Source organism: Aquarana catesbeiana, linkage group LG04 (genome assembly GCF_042186555.1).
Source record: "Aquarana catesbeiana isolate 2022-GZ linkage group LG04, ASM4218655v1, whole genome shotgun sequence".
Taxonomy (NCBI): Eukaryota; Metazoa; Chordata; class Amphibia; order Anura; family Ranidae; genus Aquarana; species Aquarana catesbeiana.
In genome coordinates this window covers 274,006,303-274,023,155 of record NC_133327.1, presented here as the reverse complement: position 1 = coordinate 274,023,155, position 16,853 = coordinate 274,006,303, and the positions used below count along the sequence as shown (strand labels likewise).

General features: G+C 39.9%; 1 protein-coding gene across 1 annotated transcript; it reads left to right on the top strand.

Annotated features, from left to right (window-relative positions):
* The first annotated feature begins 5,255 nt into the window (after positions 1-5,255).
* On the top strand, positions 5,256-15,044 carry CAMK2N2 (calcium/calmodulin dependent protein kinase II inhibitor 2). Its single transcript, XM_073626591.1, has 2 exons — positions 5,256-5,848; positions 11,916-15,044. Exons 1-2 carry the CDS (start codon positions 5,680-5,682, stop codon positions 11,984-11,986), a joined length of 240 nt encoding a protein of 79 aa, XP_073482692.1. The 5' UTR covers positions 5,256-5,679; the 3' UTR covers positions 11,987-15,044.
* The last annotated feature ends 1,809 nt before the right edge of the window (positions 15,045-16,853 follow it).

Below are 16,853 nucleotides of genomic sequence, written 5' to 3'. Positions count from 1 at the left end.
CAGAAAGTAAAAAAATATTGTTTTATTTTTAAAAAATGTTGGTCTTTTTTTGTTTATATAATAAAAAATAAAAAACATAGTGGTGATTAAATACCACCAAAAGAAAGCACTATTTGTATGAAAAAACTATACAAATTTATGTTTGGGTACAGCGTTGCATGACTGCACAATCGCCAGTTAAAATAACGCAGTGCTGAACAGCAAGAAATGGCCTGGTCATGAAGGGCGTGAAATCTTTTGGAGCTGAAGTGGTTAACATCTACTGTACTTAAATCACTGACTCCATAGCAGACTGCTACAAAGTTCAGGCTTGTAATCAGTACTGTATGAATGTGGATCAAAAGTGCAACTTTGTTTCATTTTTCCAGACTGCTATAAAACTAGTTTAGTTGCTAAAAGCATCAGCTCCACTTTTCCTGCAGATTCACTTGTTCTAGATTTCACTGAAAGTGTTGATTTATCTGCTATTTGAAGTGCTAGATGTCCTAAGGCAGCCATTCTCAATCTGTGGGTTCCTCCAGGAGTTGTTAGGGGTTCCTTGAGCTGTGTCTGATTGCAATGTCTGCATAGTTCTGAGGTCAACGACACTTGGCAGAGTCAGCTGCATGAAGTCAATGCTCTTTTTTTTGCTGTCTGTAGAGATTGCATCTTGTCCAACAATGAAGGGTCATCTGATTTTGATCAGATGTTCAGTGTGTTTATGTAGTGCTACTTGGATGTGGTTTGCATATTCTATGGGGCCAAAATCACCCTGGAATCACACCAAAGTATTACAAGAACCTTGTCTGAAATTGTGCTGTGCTGAATCGCATTGATATGAGCAGGCACCATTGAAAACAATGTGATTTCCATTGTCATGCGATTCTGTGCAGCTCAAGTCACATCTGAAATTGCACTAATGTGAAAGACATAATTTTGCCCCTGAACAAATCATTAGTAAGACCTCATCTGGAATATGCGGTTCTGGGCACCAGTGCACAAAAAAAAAAGATATCAGGGAACTGGAGAAAGTGCAGAGAAGGGCAACCAAACTGATAATAAGAGGCATGGAGGAGCTCAATTATGAGGAAAGATTAGAGGAACTGAATTTATTCTCTCTTGAGAAGAGGAGATTAAGGGGGATATAATCAACATGTACAAATATATAAGGAGTCCATATAGTGAAATTGGTGTTGAGTTATTCACCTTAAAGAACTATAGGCAAAACTTTTTTTTTTATTTTGGATAGAACATGGGAGGGTTATAACCCCTGTCATTTTGCCATCTGTGTCCCATTGCAGAGTTTTTCCTTCACTTCCTGACCCATAGCCAAACAGGAAGTGAAAGGAAATCCCTTTAAAGCAGGGGAATCTCTTGGGGACCCCCAGGTCACCAGAATTAGTGTACCCATTGGAAGATTGGAAGATTTCACCTCTATTACTTTTCTGGGGACAACCCAAAATTAAAAAAAGAGTAATTTCTTTTACTTTCAGTTTCAATGATAATGGTAAACAGGACCAATAGAGAGGGTGAATCTCCTTAATGGGGATACAGACAGCAATAAAAACTAGCAGGTGTTTTAATCCCTCTCCACTCTATCCAAGAAAAAAAAAAAAGTTTTGCCTTTAGTTATACTTTAAGGTCATCACAGAGGACAAGGGAGCACACTGTTACGTCTGGAGGAAAAAAGATTTAATCTCTAAATATGAAAAGGCTTCTTCACAGTAAGAGCTGCGAAAATGTGGAATAGACTGCAGTGGGGGCGCCACCCCCTAATCCATGCGCCCGGCCACTAATTTACATACGGCGCTGGACACATGGATTTCAGTGGGTTTTTTTTTTTTTTTAAGCACGTGATTAGAGCCTGAGACTCTAATTGGCTTCAAAAAAGAGCACTGCGCCCTGAGCCCACCCACTTGTGTGACAATAGCGAATTGTTTTCGCTATTGTCTTCCTGATTCTCCTCCCAACCAATTAGGAAGCGGATCCTGAGACCCAATTGGCCACCAATCGGGTCTCAGGACTCACTTCCAGTTCGTCTGGGAGTAGAAGCAACAGCCCCAGAGTGAGGAGCATTAGCCCTACCCTGGATCCTCCTCATCTGCCCTCTAAGGTAAGGAGGCCTCTGATCGGCACCTTCCCATCCATCTCCCACAGGGGGGGTTGCCGTCTTCTGGTCCGTCACCCACTGTGGGGCGGAGGTGGCGTTGGTTTGCCGCCCTACCCCCAAAATATTGAGCACCAGCTGCCACTGATATACTACCTCTAAAACTGATTCTGGCCAGCTCAGGAGATTATTTTAGAAACAATGCACAAAAGATGGGAGGAAGTAGAGAGGAGACATAGCTGAAGGTGGCAGCAGAGGAGCCTTTTTTGTCTATCCATTTATGGGGGATGAGTGTCCAACTACTGCTTAGAAGACCCATGGTGGAGAGACACATTGGGACCCGTCCTTACCAAGACCCGAGGCTGGGGTAGATACCTGTATGATCTCCGTAACAAGAGATCAAAGGAGCTGGTAAGGGGCAGCATTTATATTGGTGGAAGTACCCTTCTGTCACCACGTTCTTCTGGGTGTTATAGTCGTATTACTCACATCACATGGATGCTTGTCTCACCCATCTCTGAAGGAGTGTTTTGCCAGTGAACTTTTTCCCTTCCCTTCATACTTTTGGATTGGACTCAATTCACTAATTTTTCCATGTTATACTTATTTTGTTTGATGTGGTTTAAATAAGTTTTCTCACTACTTGTCACTACATTACGGGTGCATAACCCTCCTATTGAGAGGTGATTTAATTGTTTCATTCTCATCCATTATTCAAGTTTTTCAGCGCAGCTACTTTAGATTTTTGTTTATTACAGTGTGGGTGTCTCACATTTTCTAGTTGCAGCTTTGTGTTATTTGATTTCGTATACTCTGTACACTGGTTGTATACAGGTTTTATGGGGATAGCGCAGTAATTTTTTTCCGTTATAGTAATGCACAAAAGATAACTGGATACTACTATTTATAGGTTATGATTTATAGAATAAGTTTATCCAGGGAATATCTGATTGCCTCTTGGGCGATCAGGAAGGAATTTTTTTCCCCTGCTGGAGCAAATTAAATCATGCTTTATTGTTTTGGTTTTTTTGCGATCCTCTGAATCAACTGTGGGTAAATGATTGTGTATATGGATGTTTTCTATTTGTGTGTGTTTTGTTTTATTTTATTTTGTTTTGTGTGGGTTGAACTGGATGGACTTGTGTCTTTTTTCAACCAGATCAACTACAAGGTTCATCAGCTTCTAACTTCCAATTGTTAAATTAAACTCTGATAATAAAACCTGCACGCTGATTGGTTTCTATGCAGAGCTGCACCAGATTTTGCACTCTCCAGTTTCAGTAAATCCACCCCTCTGTAACTAGGAGCCTAAAGCTTGGTACACAAAGGCAGTTTTTTTGACATTCAACCCTGCAGGCTGTACATATGGGCCGAAAGTTGTCCGGTAACTGCCGAACTAACCGTTTTTGAACGATTCTCGGCGTGTGTATCTAACATTTAAAAGCATTTTACCCACTGACCAACAATGAATTGGTTTTAGGTAGGGATACACCGATACCAATTTTTTAAGAATGAGTACAAGTGCCAACACTATTTCTCAAGTATTCGCAGATACTGATACCTAGTTTTAGTGTTATGTGACAGGTTTTTCTAGATAGACTAATGAAAAATGATTACTGTTTCTTTATAATTATGAAAAAGACCGGGTTTACATACACTATATTACCAGAAGTATTGGGAAGCCTGTTTTTACACGTACCTTAAATTTAATGGCATCCCAGTCTTAGTCCATAGGGTTCAATATTGCGTTGGCCCACCCTTTGCAGCTATAACAGCTTCAACTCTTCTGGGAAGGCTATCCACAAGGTTTAGGAGTGTGTCTATGGAAATGTTTGACCATTATTCCAGAAGCACATTTGTGAGGTCAGGCACTGATGTGGACAAGAAGGCCTGGCTTGCAGTCTCCGCTCTAATTAATCCCAAAGGTGCTCTGTTGGGTTGAGGTCAGGACTCTGTGCAGGCCAGCCAAATTCCTCCACCCCAAACTCCCTCATCCATGTCTTTATGGCTCTTGCTTTGTGCACTGGTGTGCGGTCATGTTGAAACAGGAAGGGGTCATCCCCAAATTGTTCCCACAAAGTTGGGAGCATGAAATGTCTTGGTATGCTGATGCCTTAAGAGTTCCCTTTGCTGGAACTAAGGGGCCAAGTCCAACCCCTAAAAAACAGCCCCACACCATAATCCCCCCTCCACTAAATGGTTTGGACCAGTGCACAAATCAAGGTCCTTAAAGACATTGATGAGGGAGTTTGGGGTGGAGGAACTTGACTGGCCTGCACAGAGTCCTGACCTTAACCCAATAGGACACCTTTGGGATGAATTAGAGCAGAGACTGCGAGCCAGGCCTTCTTGTCCAACATCATGCCTGACCTCACAAATGTACTTCTGGAAGAATGGTCAAATACTCCCATAGACACACTCCTAAACCTTGTGGACAGCCTTTCCAGAAGAGTTTAAGCTGTTATAGCTGCAAAGGGTGGGCCAAATCAATATTGAACCCTATAGACTAAGACTGGGATGCCATTAAAGTTTATGTGCGTGTAAAGGCAGGTGTCACAATACTTTTGGTAATATAGTGTATATGCTGTCTGATTTTGACAGACAGGTGCGAATTGTCAAAGTGTATGACCATGGAAATCGCACCTGAACTGAAGGTATCGGTTTTAGTGTCTGATCATTTACATGAGTACAAGTACTTGTGCAAATGCTCAGTATCGGTGCAACGCTAGTTTTAACAGGGGTTTCCCTATACCTGAAAATTGTTTCAAGGGCTCCTCTGGGGTTAAAAGGTCGAGAAAGGCTGCCCTAGAGATTTCTAGAGACAGCGTAGGGCTTGCGTCCAATCAAGTGTCACCTTTAATTAATTTACAGCAGACAAACAGGGAAAGACGATTCCTGATTGGCTAATAACTGATAAGGGTTCCAGTATGTTCCTGTGCTCATATCATATAAATATATAGTATAATAATGAATGCTATGTTGGCCTGCAGTGTGCCCATACACTGCACTAGACATGTCATTGTCAGCGGATAGAGGTGACCCGCATCCAGCCAGCACCTAGGTAATAAAATGGAAATGAAATAAAAATGAACGATGTAAATACGAGGTCCGGATCATGTGTTCTATGACGATGTATGCAAATGGACTCGGTGCCCGTCCATCAGAGCCCAGCGAGGTAGGAAGTCCCCGGACCCCAGCCTAGGATATACTCCTCCCCAGGATTCCGCCCGCCCGGTCCTCTTCTCTGGGGTTTGTTTCTGTGAAGTTGATTCCTTGTTTGCTGCAGTGTCATTGTTATTCCGCACTCGCTTCCTGATGTCACACACCCCCCTCCCATGACGTCACCTGGACATTGCTTCCCTTTATGATGTAGAATCTCTTAGAGTCTCCTCAGACGTCTACAGAAGGAGCTGGGGAAGCGCATCTAACGCCGATCGCACCGAACCCAGACCTGTCTCTTCGTTCTCCATTTCTATCATCCATCTGTGCATCTTCTCCAGGATCCCAGGCAGCCGTCTACACCAGGATCCCCCAACTGAGACCTTCTACATCCACATCTCCGTGCTGCAAGACTTGGAGCTGGTGCTGTCAACATGTCTGAGATTCTCCCCTACAGTGAGGATAAGATGGGGCACTATGGCTCAGACACAGAGGTGGGGCAGATCTCCTTCAGCTGCCGTCTTCAGGACACCAGCGCCTTTTTTGGGGGCAACCAGCAGAAAAGACCCCCAAAACTGGGACAGATCGGAAGAGCAAAGAGGGGTAAGCAGATGAGGTGTTCAGGGCTCTCTCAGTCCCATACATCTACTCCACTAGATGTAAACCTGTATCTACATCCCAACACTTCCCTTCATTCCAGCCTTTCATACATCGCTCATCTCTCACTTCCCTGGTGTGGTCTATCTCAACCTTTTTCAACCCCCTGCTCAGCTCAGTATTCCATTCTCCATGAAGGACCCCTCAATCCCCTATCAGCCATCCGTATCCCCCAAAATCTGGCATCTCTCATGGCTTCTTCTAGATATCCATCCTTCATGGATGTTCCTTTCAATAATCTCTCTTCCATCTATAATTTCACATCTGCCAATCTCCATCAGTCTTCCATCCTCTATCTATGCACCATTCAATATTCTCTCTGCCATCCACAATCTTCTACCCTCAATCAGTCACCCATTCTCATTATATGCTTCCTTTAATGATCTCTCCTCCTTCTATGATCCCCACAATCTACCATCCTCAGTCTCTAATTCTCAATATATGCTTCCTTTGCTCTTTTGTCCTTCTGTGATCCCCATAATCTATCATCCTCAATCAGTCTTTCATTCCCAATATATGCACCACTCAATACTCTCACTTCCATCTATGATCCCCACAATCTACCATCCTTCATCAGTCTTCCATTCTCCACATATGCTCCCTTTAATCCATTCTTTTCCATCTATGATCCCCACAATTCACCATCCTCAATTAGTCTTGCATATTCTATGTATGCTCCCTTCAATCCTTTATCTTCCTTTTATGATCCCTACAATCTACCATCCTGCATCAGTCTCCCATCCTCTATATATGACCCCTTCAATATGCTCTCTTTCATCTATGATTCCCACAATCTACCATTATCTATCAGTCTCCTATGCTCTATATATGCACCCTCTAATCCATTTTCTTCCATATGTGACCCCCACAGCCTGACATCCTTCATAAATCTTCCATCCACTATAAATGCTCCCCTTAAACCCTTGTTATCCATCTATAATCCCCACAATCTATGACTCTTTCTCTCTATATATATATATGCTTCCCTGAACCTTCTCTCTTCCAATTATGATACCCATAATCTATAGTCTCCATCATTCTCTCCAGTCTCCCATTGTCTATGTATGCTCCCATCAAACCATCTATGATCTCCACAATCTACTATCCTTTATTCATACACCCCCCTCCCCAAGTCGTCCATCCTCTACATAGGCTTCCCTCAATATTTTTCCATCTATGATACCAACAATCTACCATCTTCCATCGGTCCCTCCAGCCTGTGATCATCTATGTGTGTTTCCCCCAATATTCCCTCTTCCTTCTTTAATCGAGAATCAACCATCTTTTGTATATGCTCCCCTGATTATTCCATGTTCCATCTGTGATCCCATAACCTTCCATCCTCCATCAATCACCTTAGTCTTCCATCCTGTAAATATGCTCCCATCAAAATTTTATTTTCCATCTATGATCTCACAACCTTCCTTTCTCTATCTGGACCTCCAACTTCCCATCCTCTGTATATGCTCCCCACAAGTTTTTATGCTTTATCTATATATATTCTGTTACATATAGAATCCTAAAACCTACCATCCCCCATCAGTCCCTCCTGCCTCCCATCACACATATATATATATATATATATATATATATATTTATATATATACAGTACTTCCTTCAATCTCCTTTCAGTTTTCTATAAACCCCACAACATCCTCCAATAATGCCTGTAGTCTTCCATCTGCCATCTATGCTCCCCAAAATCTTCCATACCTCATCTTTCCCTGTCAATCCCCATCCTTATTTATACTCTTCTCATTGTCCATTCTTTCAGTTCTTCAATCACCCTTCTTATGTTCAATGATTCATCCATGCTTCCTCCTGCCACCCATCCTCCAACTATGCCCCCATGTCAATCCCCATGTCTACTCCCCTCAATCACCATTTTTCCATAAACCACCCGTTGGATCTCCGTCCACTTCTCTCCCCAATATGTTCTTTAATTCGTTTTTTGGTGTTCCTGCTCTTGTTTTTTTTTAAACCCTCCCATCCCCCAAAATGAAGCATTGCATATTTTCAAGTTGTATGTGTGGTTATTTTTCTGTCCATCTTCCTGGCTGCATGAAGCAGGCTGGTCTGTCCGCTTGTGTCTGTGGGTGTAAGTGATTTCATTATGTAGAGTGTGTGACTTCATTAAAGAAGCTCTGCTACTTTTCTCTGGACAGATTAGATATATTTACCAAGGAAATCTATATTTAGATGCAACCTGCCTGTTAGAGAGGTAATTCCACACATTTACACGTGTAAAGGAGAAAAGTGTTCATAATTCAGTATGTGTGCCTAGCTAGTATCTGTAGACTCCATACAAGTTTATGGGTCTGTAGGTGCAAACTGCATTCATCGGAGGGAAACATAGCAACACAGAACATTGGGACAGGCTAGCCAGGTACATGCAATGAGATTATTCCAAAATAATAAGATGAATGAGATAGGTAAGCAGATGTATTTTTAGGAAAATGTACCCAAAGTATACAGGACATGTCTGATGCCTGGTGCCATCCATTGCTTCCACCTGGAGGTAGATTTCCATTTATCTTCAGAAGAATTTCCATAAACTGCAAACCTCTATATGTGGAAGCCTTCTAAAATTAATAGATTATAAAATTACTAGCAGATACAGGATTTAGAATGTGCACTTTGAGTTTACACATCAATGCATATACTATATATATTTGTAAAGATCTTGTTAAATCAGTGACAGATCCATTTTATTTAATTACATTCCTCTGTTAAAAATCACCATCTCTGAATCATCATGACGTCATAGAATTGTTACAGTCTCTCAGTCCAGATCCTCAGACTGCATGATTTCTGGCAGGTCACACAGGGTTGATCAGTATCAGGCACTATGAATGGTGTGACTTGTGTTATTACAACATTCTGCTGTCAGCTACATACTAGAGCAACCTATTCTTTTCTAAGTCCCAGCTCTACAGCCTGATGCATACAGGTATATTCACATGTTGAGACTGTGTTACATCTTGGCTGCTGGACACACTGCTGTCCAAGGTGCTGATCTGACTGCTGCAGCATACATGTGCGTAGTGTTCTATCCAAATCCTGTGTGAGTCAACGCTTGTATTGATCTGTTTATTTGGACTGACGGAGCTTGGGAGATGTTTTTTTTGTTTTCAAATGCAATTTAGTAAAGCTTTTTTCTTATCTTTTGTGCAGTTTAATAGAACATAGACATATTAAAAACGTTGGGGGAACATTTTTTTTTATCATAAATACATTGTATGGATTATGTGGTAATACTGCTTCATTTGCCCTTAATTGCAAATCTAGGACATTTATTTAGGTGATTAGAATGAATAACACAGCAGTTACATTTAAAAATACCATGTGAAGCTACAGTTTTTTTTTTAAAGCAGTTGTGAGGCCTTGCAAATTTTGTGGCAACGTTTTGTTGACCATTTACTTAAGGCCATATTTTGAATAAAAGGTTTAAAAGCAAAATTAAGATCTGTTTTTTTTTTTTTTTTTTTTTGTACAAAAACACAATATATATAAAAGGGAGCTGAACCAAAAAAAAAGTTGAAATTTCTGCCTTTTCCCAGAGCATGAGCATTAAAGTGAGTGGAAGGTTTCAGCACTGACATTATTTTATGGTAAATGACAACAATGTACCACATTTAATCCAGCTATATCCATTTTTAACAATATTTTTGTACAATTATTTTGCCCACAGCTCAAAATATCTTATGGTAGCTTTAAAGTGGTATTAAACCCAAAACAAAAATGTAATATATCGCAGATTACTAATTCTTAGATGTGGTGGCTGCATTCATTTTCTTTTCTGGGCTTTTTTAACTTTTATTTTCACCTAGTGAAAGAGAGTATTTTTCAACTTCATTTAACAGAACAAGCTGACCAGTAAAAATGGTCGTAAACCCTTTACAACTACTTTTTACTACAGGGAAGCCTATAATTAGACTTACCTGTAGCTACACTGGATATCTCCTAAACCTGCACAGTTTAGGAGATATCCCCTGTATTTGCATGTGCCAACGTCATCAGCACATGTGCAGTTAAGCAAACCTAAGCAATGACACGTATGCTTCAGTTAGACTGCGCCGTTACCAGCGGCTCTCTCGTACAAGCGCGGGAGTGATGTCATCACGGCTCCGGCCAATCACAGCGCCGGAGCCGCTATACCGGGAAGTAACCCCCGGGAGAGATTTTGGCCACCAGAGCAGTGAACGAGGACCACTGCGGGGGCTTCGATCACAGGTAAGTAATTCATAATAATGAGCTAGTATGCTATGCATACTAGCTCATTATGCCTTTGTCTTGCAGTTTTTTGGGGGTTTTTTTAAAAAAAATTTTAGGGTTTACAACCACTTTAAAGTGGCAGTTAGAAGGTTGAGACAAACCATTTAGCACTGACAGAGGTGCATACAATGGTTAGCTTCTATTCATATAAGTAAAACCTTTATCCAAAAAGGAAAAAAAACTGTCACTGTAACTGCTTAAAAAGCGTTAGCTGGAGTTTGGCTGAAATGTGTTGGACAAGTCCATTTAAATCTACTAGTGCATCTAACACTACCTTTTCCCCAGACTGACAATGTTGCTTTCTAAGGGTGTCTCCATTGCTCCTCCATCCAGAGTAGACACACCCTAAGGACCCCAACCGTTCTCTCTTAAGCTGCCAAGGCAGCAAAGAGAGGTGTACATATGCCATGGCGCCATTGCTCCTCCATTCAGAATGGAGACGCTTGTTCACATGTGCAGCTAACGTAGCATTTGTCAGGCATTAAAGATGCAATATGTTGCTTCCTCTTTACCCTCAAAATGCTGCAAAACTATGCCACAACCATATGCACTGCACACAGTTGCTGCACAACCCCATTCCCTTGCATGGGCCACATTTGGTGGCGGTACCACCTGCAAAGTGCAACATGCCACAACTGCAAAGCATCATGACTGTAGAATAGGTACAGCCCTAAGTGGCTACATTGTTATGTTTAGTGGGTGGTTGGGGGTGGTAAAACCTGCTGCTCAACTGCTTGTTTTCACTGTCCTCCCCCTGACTGCCCATGTGTATTAGCCCTAAGACAAAAAGGGGACAATTTACTAAAAATGGTGCACACAGAATCTGGTGCAGTTGTGCATAGTAACCAATCAGCTTCCAGGTTTTATTATCAAAGCGTAATTGAACAAGCTGAAGTTAGAGGCCGATTGGTTACTATGCAGAGATGCACCAGATTCTGCATGCTATAGTTTTGGTAAATCACCTTCTAAGTGTGTTACTGTCTGGATCACCATGTGAAAATAAAGGGAAAGAAAAAAAAGAATGCAGCAACCACATCCAAGAACTAGTAAGCTGCATTATATTACATTTTTGTTTTTGGGTTTGATACAGCTTTAATCAAATAATTTATTGGTGATCTTGGTGGCCATGTGTCTTTTCACCCTATCCATGTTATTTTTTTAGACCTACTCTTAATGTATAAAAGGCTTTAAAAGACATACTAAACATGTTGCATATATCCTTTTCAAAGCGTTATACTTAATTGTCAGTTTGTAAATCCTAAATATGAACATTTTAAATATAAATTTAAATATACATTTTAGGCCAGATTTATGAAACATAAAGCAACTAGAACTATTATCCATAAGAAGTAATCACGTTGTTCCAAAATACCATTAAAAAAGGAAGAACGGTGATTTCTCTGCTACAGTGGCTTTATGTTTCTTTGCTCCAGTATTCATATATCGAGTTCTTTGTGGATGTAGTTAGGAAGATATGTCTGTTTACACGTGTATGCATCATTGTGTTCATATGTGTGTGTGCATCGCTAGACTACGGCCAGCTGCAGTGTGGGAGTGAATGCACATGTTGTTTTGCTTGCTTTCCTAGGCCTCACCTCCTCCATATCTTGCAACTCCTTGCATCTCATTTCTCACTTTGGTCTCCTGTTATTTTGTTGTCCCTCCTTCCCTCCTACTGTCACCTCTCTTGGTGCTCTAGTCTTCTGATCCCCAACCCAATGTCTCTCCCTCTCCTCAGTTGTTATTGAAGATGACAGAATAGACGAGGTGCTGAAGGGGGTGTCGGACAAGTCTCCCTCCGGAGTATAAGGTGTGGAAGTGGTTGCTCTCCAGCGCTCACTCTCCTCCCTGATTTGTAAGCACTTTTGGCTGTGCATGTTTGTGGACATGGAGAAGAAGGAAAGGCTTTGAGGCTGCTGGCAAATCTCCACCCTCCACCTTGATCCAGACCCTCTGCAGGTCTCCTGATGGTGCCATCTGGCTCCCCACTCCACTCAGTCCTCGCCAATGACCTCCAATGTGGAGATATCCATTTCAGCACCTTCCTATTTCCCTTGTCACTGTCCCTCACCCTGGGCTCTGGGGGCAGTGATGAGTCTCAACTCATGTTAAAGCCAACCATATAGTGCACTGGCTGCTGTTGTCCTTAGTACCTGCCTGTGTGCCAAGAAGGTGCTTGTTGACTGGAGCACCATGGAGTTTGTGCCTATCAACTCCAATCCTTGCCAGGTGCTGCCTCCTCCTCCTGCCTCACAGTGTACACCCCAGGGGCTGTAGGTTGTTAGAAATGCACTTTATTCTGACAATATGTGTCTTTAGTGAAGTAATAATCTTTAGCTGTGTGTGTATTTGTGGACCCACAGGGAACCCACCTGCGCAGCTGTGTTTATATATCTATATATATATATTCATGTATGTCATGTATATATAGGTATATATAGGTAGAATTGTGATTATTAATACCATATCCCCTCCAGTTCATCAATAAACCAGCATCAGAACAATAATAGACTGGACAACCATCCATTCTTCCCCATTTTGCCCCCCCCCCTCCATGATCAAGATACCAGCAGGTCGGAAGCAGAGCAGCTGGAGGGCGCAGAGCAGGCACAGGCTGTCCTTTTGCTGTCCAAACCCAAGCAAGACTAAGACTTTATTTGCTCCATCTCTTGCATGAGCTTCCGAATTCATCCTGGACCCCCTCCTAAGCACGCTCCTTTTTAAGAGGAACCCTTTACATTTGTATTTTTATAAACAACTCTTTGTTAATAATCTGAATTCTGATATATGCTGGTGACTGTGCAATGTCACATCAGAGACACAGCCACCTTCTGGATGCAGAATGATTGTCAGCCGGCTGGATGGCAGTTTAGGGCAGTCACTGGGGGGTGCCCTTATCAGGTGTTTATGTAACATACTGCTGCTGCCACCACCACGAATGTGTGAAAACTGACCCAGGTGACAGTGAAATGCGTACAATCAGTATGTGCTGACAAGATTCACATCAATACGCTGCTTGCTACAAGATGCCTGTTCCATGTCAGCTCTTTCTCCCTAACTAATGTATTATACAGTACATGTTTAAATACAAAAATGCTTTATATCCAGCTAAAATTGTTATATATAGATATATAAATATATATTATATATGTGCTAGCTTTACTTTAGTGCACATGTAGAAATATGCTGCACATTTCATGTATAATAAAAAGTTTACATTCGTAGTTCCTTCTGTAAATATTTGCATTCTGCACATGTAACGATTTTCAGTTTTACATTCAGAATGTCAAGCCAGAGATATGGAATGTTTGCACATATTTCTACCTTGCGCAAGATATTTAATTTATATATAATATACCCTTGTTTGAATCTCTATATCTCCTGTTTTACTGACTAATGTCTGAACTGGCACCTCTGTAGGTCTATTACACCACTCTTCTTCCAGGCGGGGTTAGTTTATAGGCAGAGCCTACTGCATTGAGTGTTGTTGGGCTGAACACTGCTTTCCACCATGTTTTAGGAACATTCTGTGAATTTTGATCTTGACATCACCTAGTAGTTGATAGAATTTAAATCTTTAAATTTCCTAAAGCTGCTTCAGGAATCTCCAGAAACTGGTGGAACAGGGCATTTTTTCACAGTAGATCTGCAGCAGTAATGTGTTTTGAAGACTATATGGCCATTTGCATTAGCACCTTATTTATAACTATTTTATATGTATAACTTTGTTTACCTTGATTGCATTTTACCAGCAAAACAGTTACCTGTGAATAATTTTGCCTCTTTAACAAAAGTTAATTTAATGAGACAATGCCTAACTGGGAACATGTATCTGTTACCATATTTTTCATATTTGCTGAACTAAAAATGTAGGTTCTTTAGACCAGCTAGCTGTCTGTTTACCTAATTATAACCATACTTACCTATGCCAGATAAAGCAATGATATCCTATTGATAAATCTTTCAATACAGCTCTGGTGCGTTATCAAAGGAAATCATAATACATTTGACTGCTGCAGATACCCCAAACTGAATGTTGTTAAGATTATATATATATATATATATATATATATATATATATATATATGCAGTGGGGTGAATTTACTAAAACTGGAGCAGACAGAATCTGCAACAGCAGTGCATGACAACCAATCAGAAACTAGCTTTCATTTTCAAAGCTCAACTTAACAAGCTGAAGCTAGAGGCTGATTGGTTACTATCCACAGCTGCTCCAAGTCTTGTCTGCACTAGTTTTGCTAAATACCCCCCAATGTATAATACATTATGGTTACAAAATCGTTCCAAGATTTTACACACTGCGATATTTACAGTGTGATAGCCTCTATACTGGTGCTTTTAGAACTTAAGAAGATACTCAGCCAAGTCAGTGTAGTCACTTGATAAAGGTATGCATATGTCACATATTCTGGTGGTGGCGGCACCTCCATTCTCTGTCTAGAACTGCTGGTGACCATGAAAGTTAACTTTTTAGAACTAACTAAACTGTTTGGTTAAAGAATGTTTTACCGATATTTGCAACCAAGGGAGGGTTTCAGGAATCCTTGTAGTCTCTGAATGTGAGATAACAGCTGTTAACCGCCTCTTTTAAGGGACGTAATAGTTGTGTTTTTAATTTTGTACCTTTTTTTTATTTCTTTTGTTCTTTTTCCTCTTGTTTTTTGTTTATTTATTTATTAAAGCTTCTTAAAACCTTTGCATGGACTTTAAGACTTAGTAATAATACACCATTTTCTGAATCCAATAAGGCAATGCTGTGCCATTCTGAGAATGACTCATTGTACATTACTACCATTACAATTGTATTTGGTGAATAAATAAAATAAATAAACAAACTAACTGATCACCAGCAGGGTGCAGCTGTGTGTGTTTCTCCTGGGTCTTATGTTGAATTGGCAGTTCTGGTCAATCAATAGTTTGATATAAATAATATTTGAACAGTCCAAGAAGCACAATCAATATTATCTAGCAAATACATCTAGCAAAAATACGTTGTTCAGCGGGCAGGTAGCAGGGCTGCCCCTGGGTTTTTAATAAGCTTTGTTACTGTTGTAACATTATCTACAAAGATTGGGTTTTCATTGTGTGCCTGATATATGATATGTAGGTATGATACATGATCTATGTATGACGCTCATGTACATGACCATAAGGGAAAATTTAAGGATATAGTAGAGGCTAGGTTGGAAAGAAATATGTTAAATGGCTACAAAAGTAGGTTTGGACTATATATTAATATTGTTGTTAAACAAAAAATAGAAATTGGTGCGCAACACTTTCTGTCTCAAAGTTATTACCCATACTTGGCTATCGTAAGTGCTCCAAAAATGAATTAAACAATAAGTAAAAAGCACTACTATAAATCAACAAAAATGCTCACAACAGCAAATCTCACTGTTGCATTCATCTAATAATGATACATGCATCCATTTACATTGATGACTGATAATAACACATTATCTTTAGCGTAACAAAAATAATACAAATCACATAAGCATGTCCATCACATAAGTCCCTTCAATTGTGCATTCTCCAAAATGATAAAAAAATACTTCATTAATCCTGTTCTGGATATGTCCATGTAATTTGTATAATTGTTGTCGCTTTAAGGATAAGTGTTAGCGTCATTCATCAATATAAATGGGTGCCCGTATCATTATTTGATGAATGCAACCGTGAGATTGCTTGTTTTGAGCACTTTTGTTGATTTATAGTAGTGTTATATACTTATTATTTAATTTAATATTGAAACACTCACAATAGCCAATTAGGGGTAATAACATTGAGACACAAAGGTGTTGCGCAGCAATTTATATTTTTTTGTTTAGTTAATATTGATGCGGGAACACATTATACTGCGAACATCAACAACTTAACAGAGGTCAAGTCTTTACTAGTAGGGGTGTGCAGAAAATAATTCCACTTATTTTCTCTATTATTATTGTTACATTGAGCTCCAGCCAAAATTTTTAAATTTTGGAGAGTGTTAAAGTTTTAGAACTTTTTCAGATTTGTGTTTATCTCTCCCTATTAGGGAGAATGAAGTGATAAAGTATGGTAATTTCCCATTTTATACTATAACTTATGAATAATATAACAATCTGGAATACCTTCACACACTCAATTAGTAAGTTACTGGGTGTACAGGGTGCAATTCTTCTCTGGTCCAAAAAGTTATGGGCCAGAAGCAATGGCTTTCCATATGGGCATTTCAAAGGAATTTAATAAATGAAAAATAGAGATACTGTAAATCTTTGTTGGGATTTTCAGATTTTTTTTTTTGATATGCACCAATTTTTTTTAGTTTTTGTTTTGATTTTCCTTTTCTTTTTTAACAGGGCTCGTTAGCATTTTATTCTGTGGTACAGGTAAAATACTAAATTGAGGATTTATACTATTTTAAACGTAATCCACCAGAAACATTTATTACTCATGCACACAGGACACTTTTTAACTCTCCTAGAAGCCTGCAGGATTTTTGCAGAAAAAAATGCCTGACACTTGTAAAAGTGTCTAAAGCTTTTACAGGCATCAAGCTCTTAGGTGTTAATTTATTCTGGCCATTGAAATTAATTAATGTTTAAACACTAGTGTTTAGGCGTCTTGGATTTTGCTGAATATATGTCTTTGATGTTTTAAAGGCATAATTTTTCCAGCA

Bases quoted from the DNA above. Each gene is read 5' to 3' on its own strand.
- CAMK2N2 (XM_073626591.1), top strand. From the start codon at position 5,680: ATGTCTGAGATTCTCCCCTACAGTGAGGATAAGATGGGGCACTATGGC. The intron at 5,849-11,915 runs GTAAGCAGATGA...CCCTCTCCTCAG, and splicing joins GATCGGAAGAGCAAAGAGGG to TTGTTATTGAAGATGACAGA.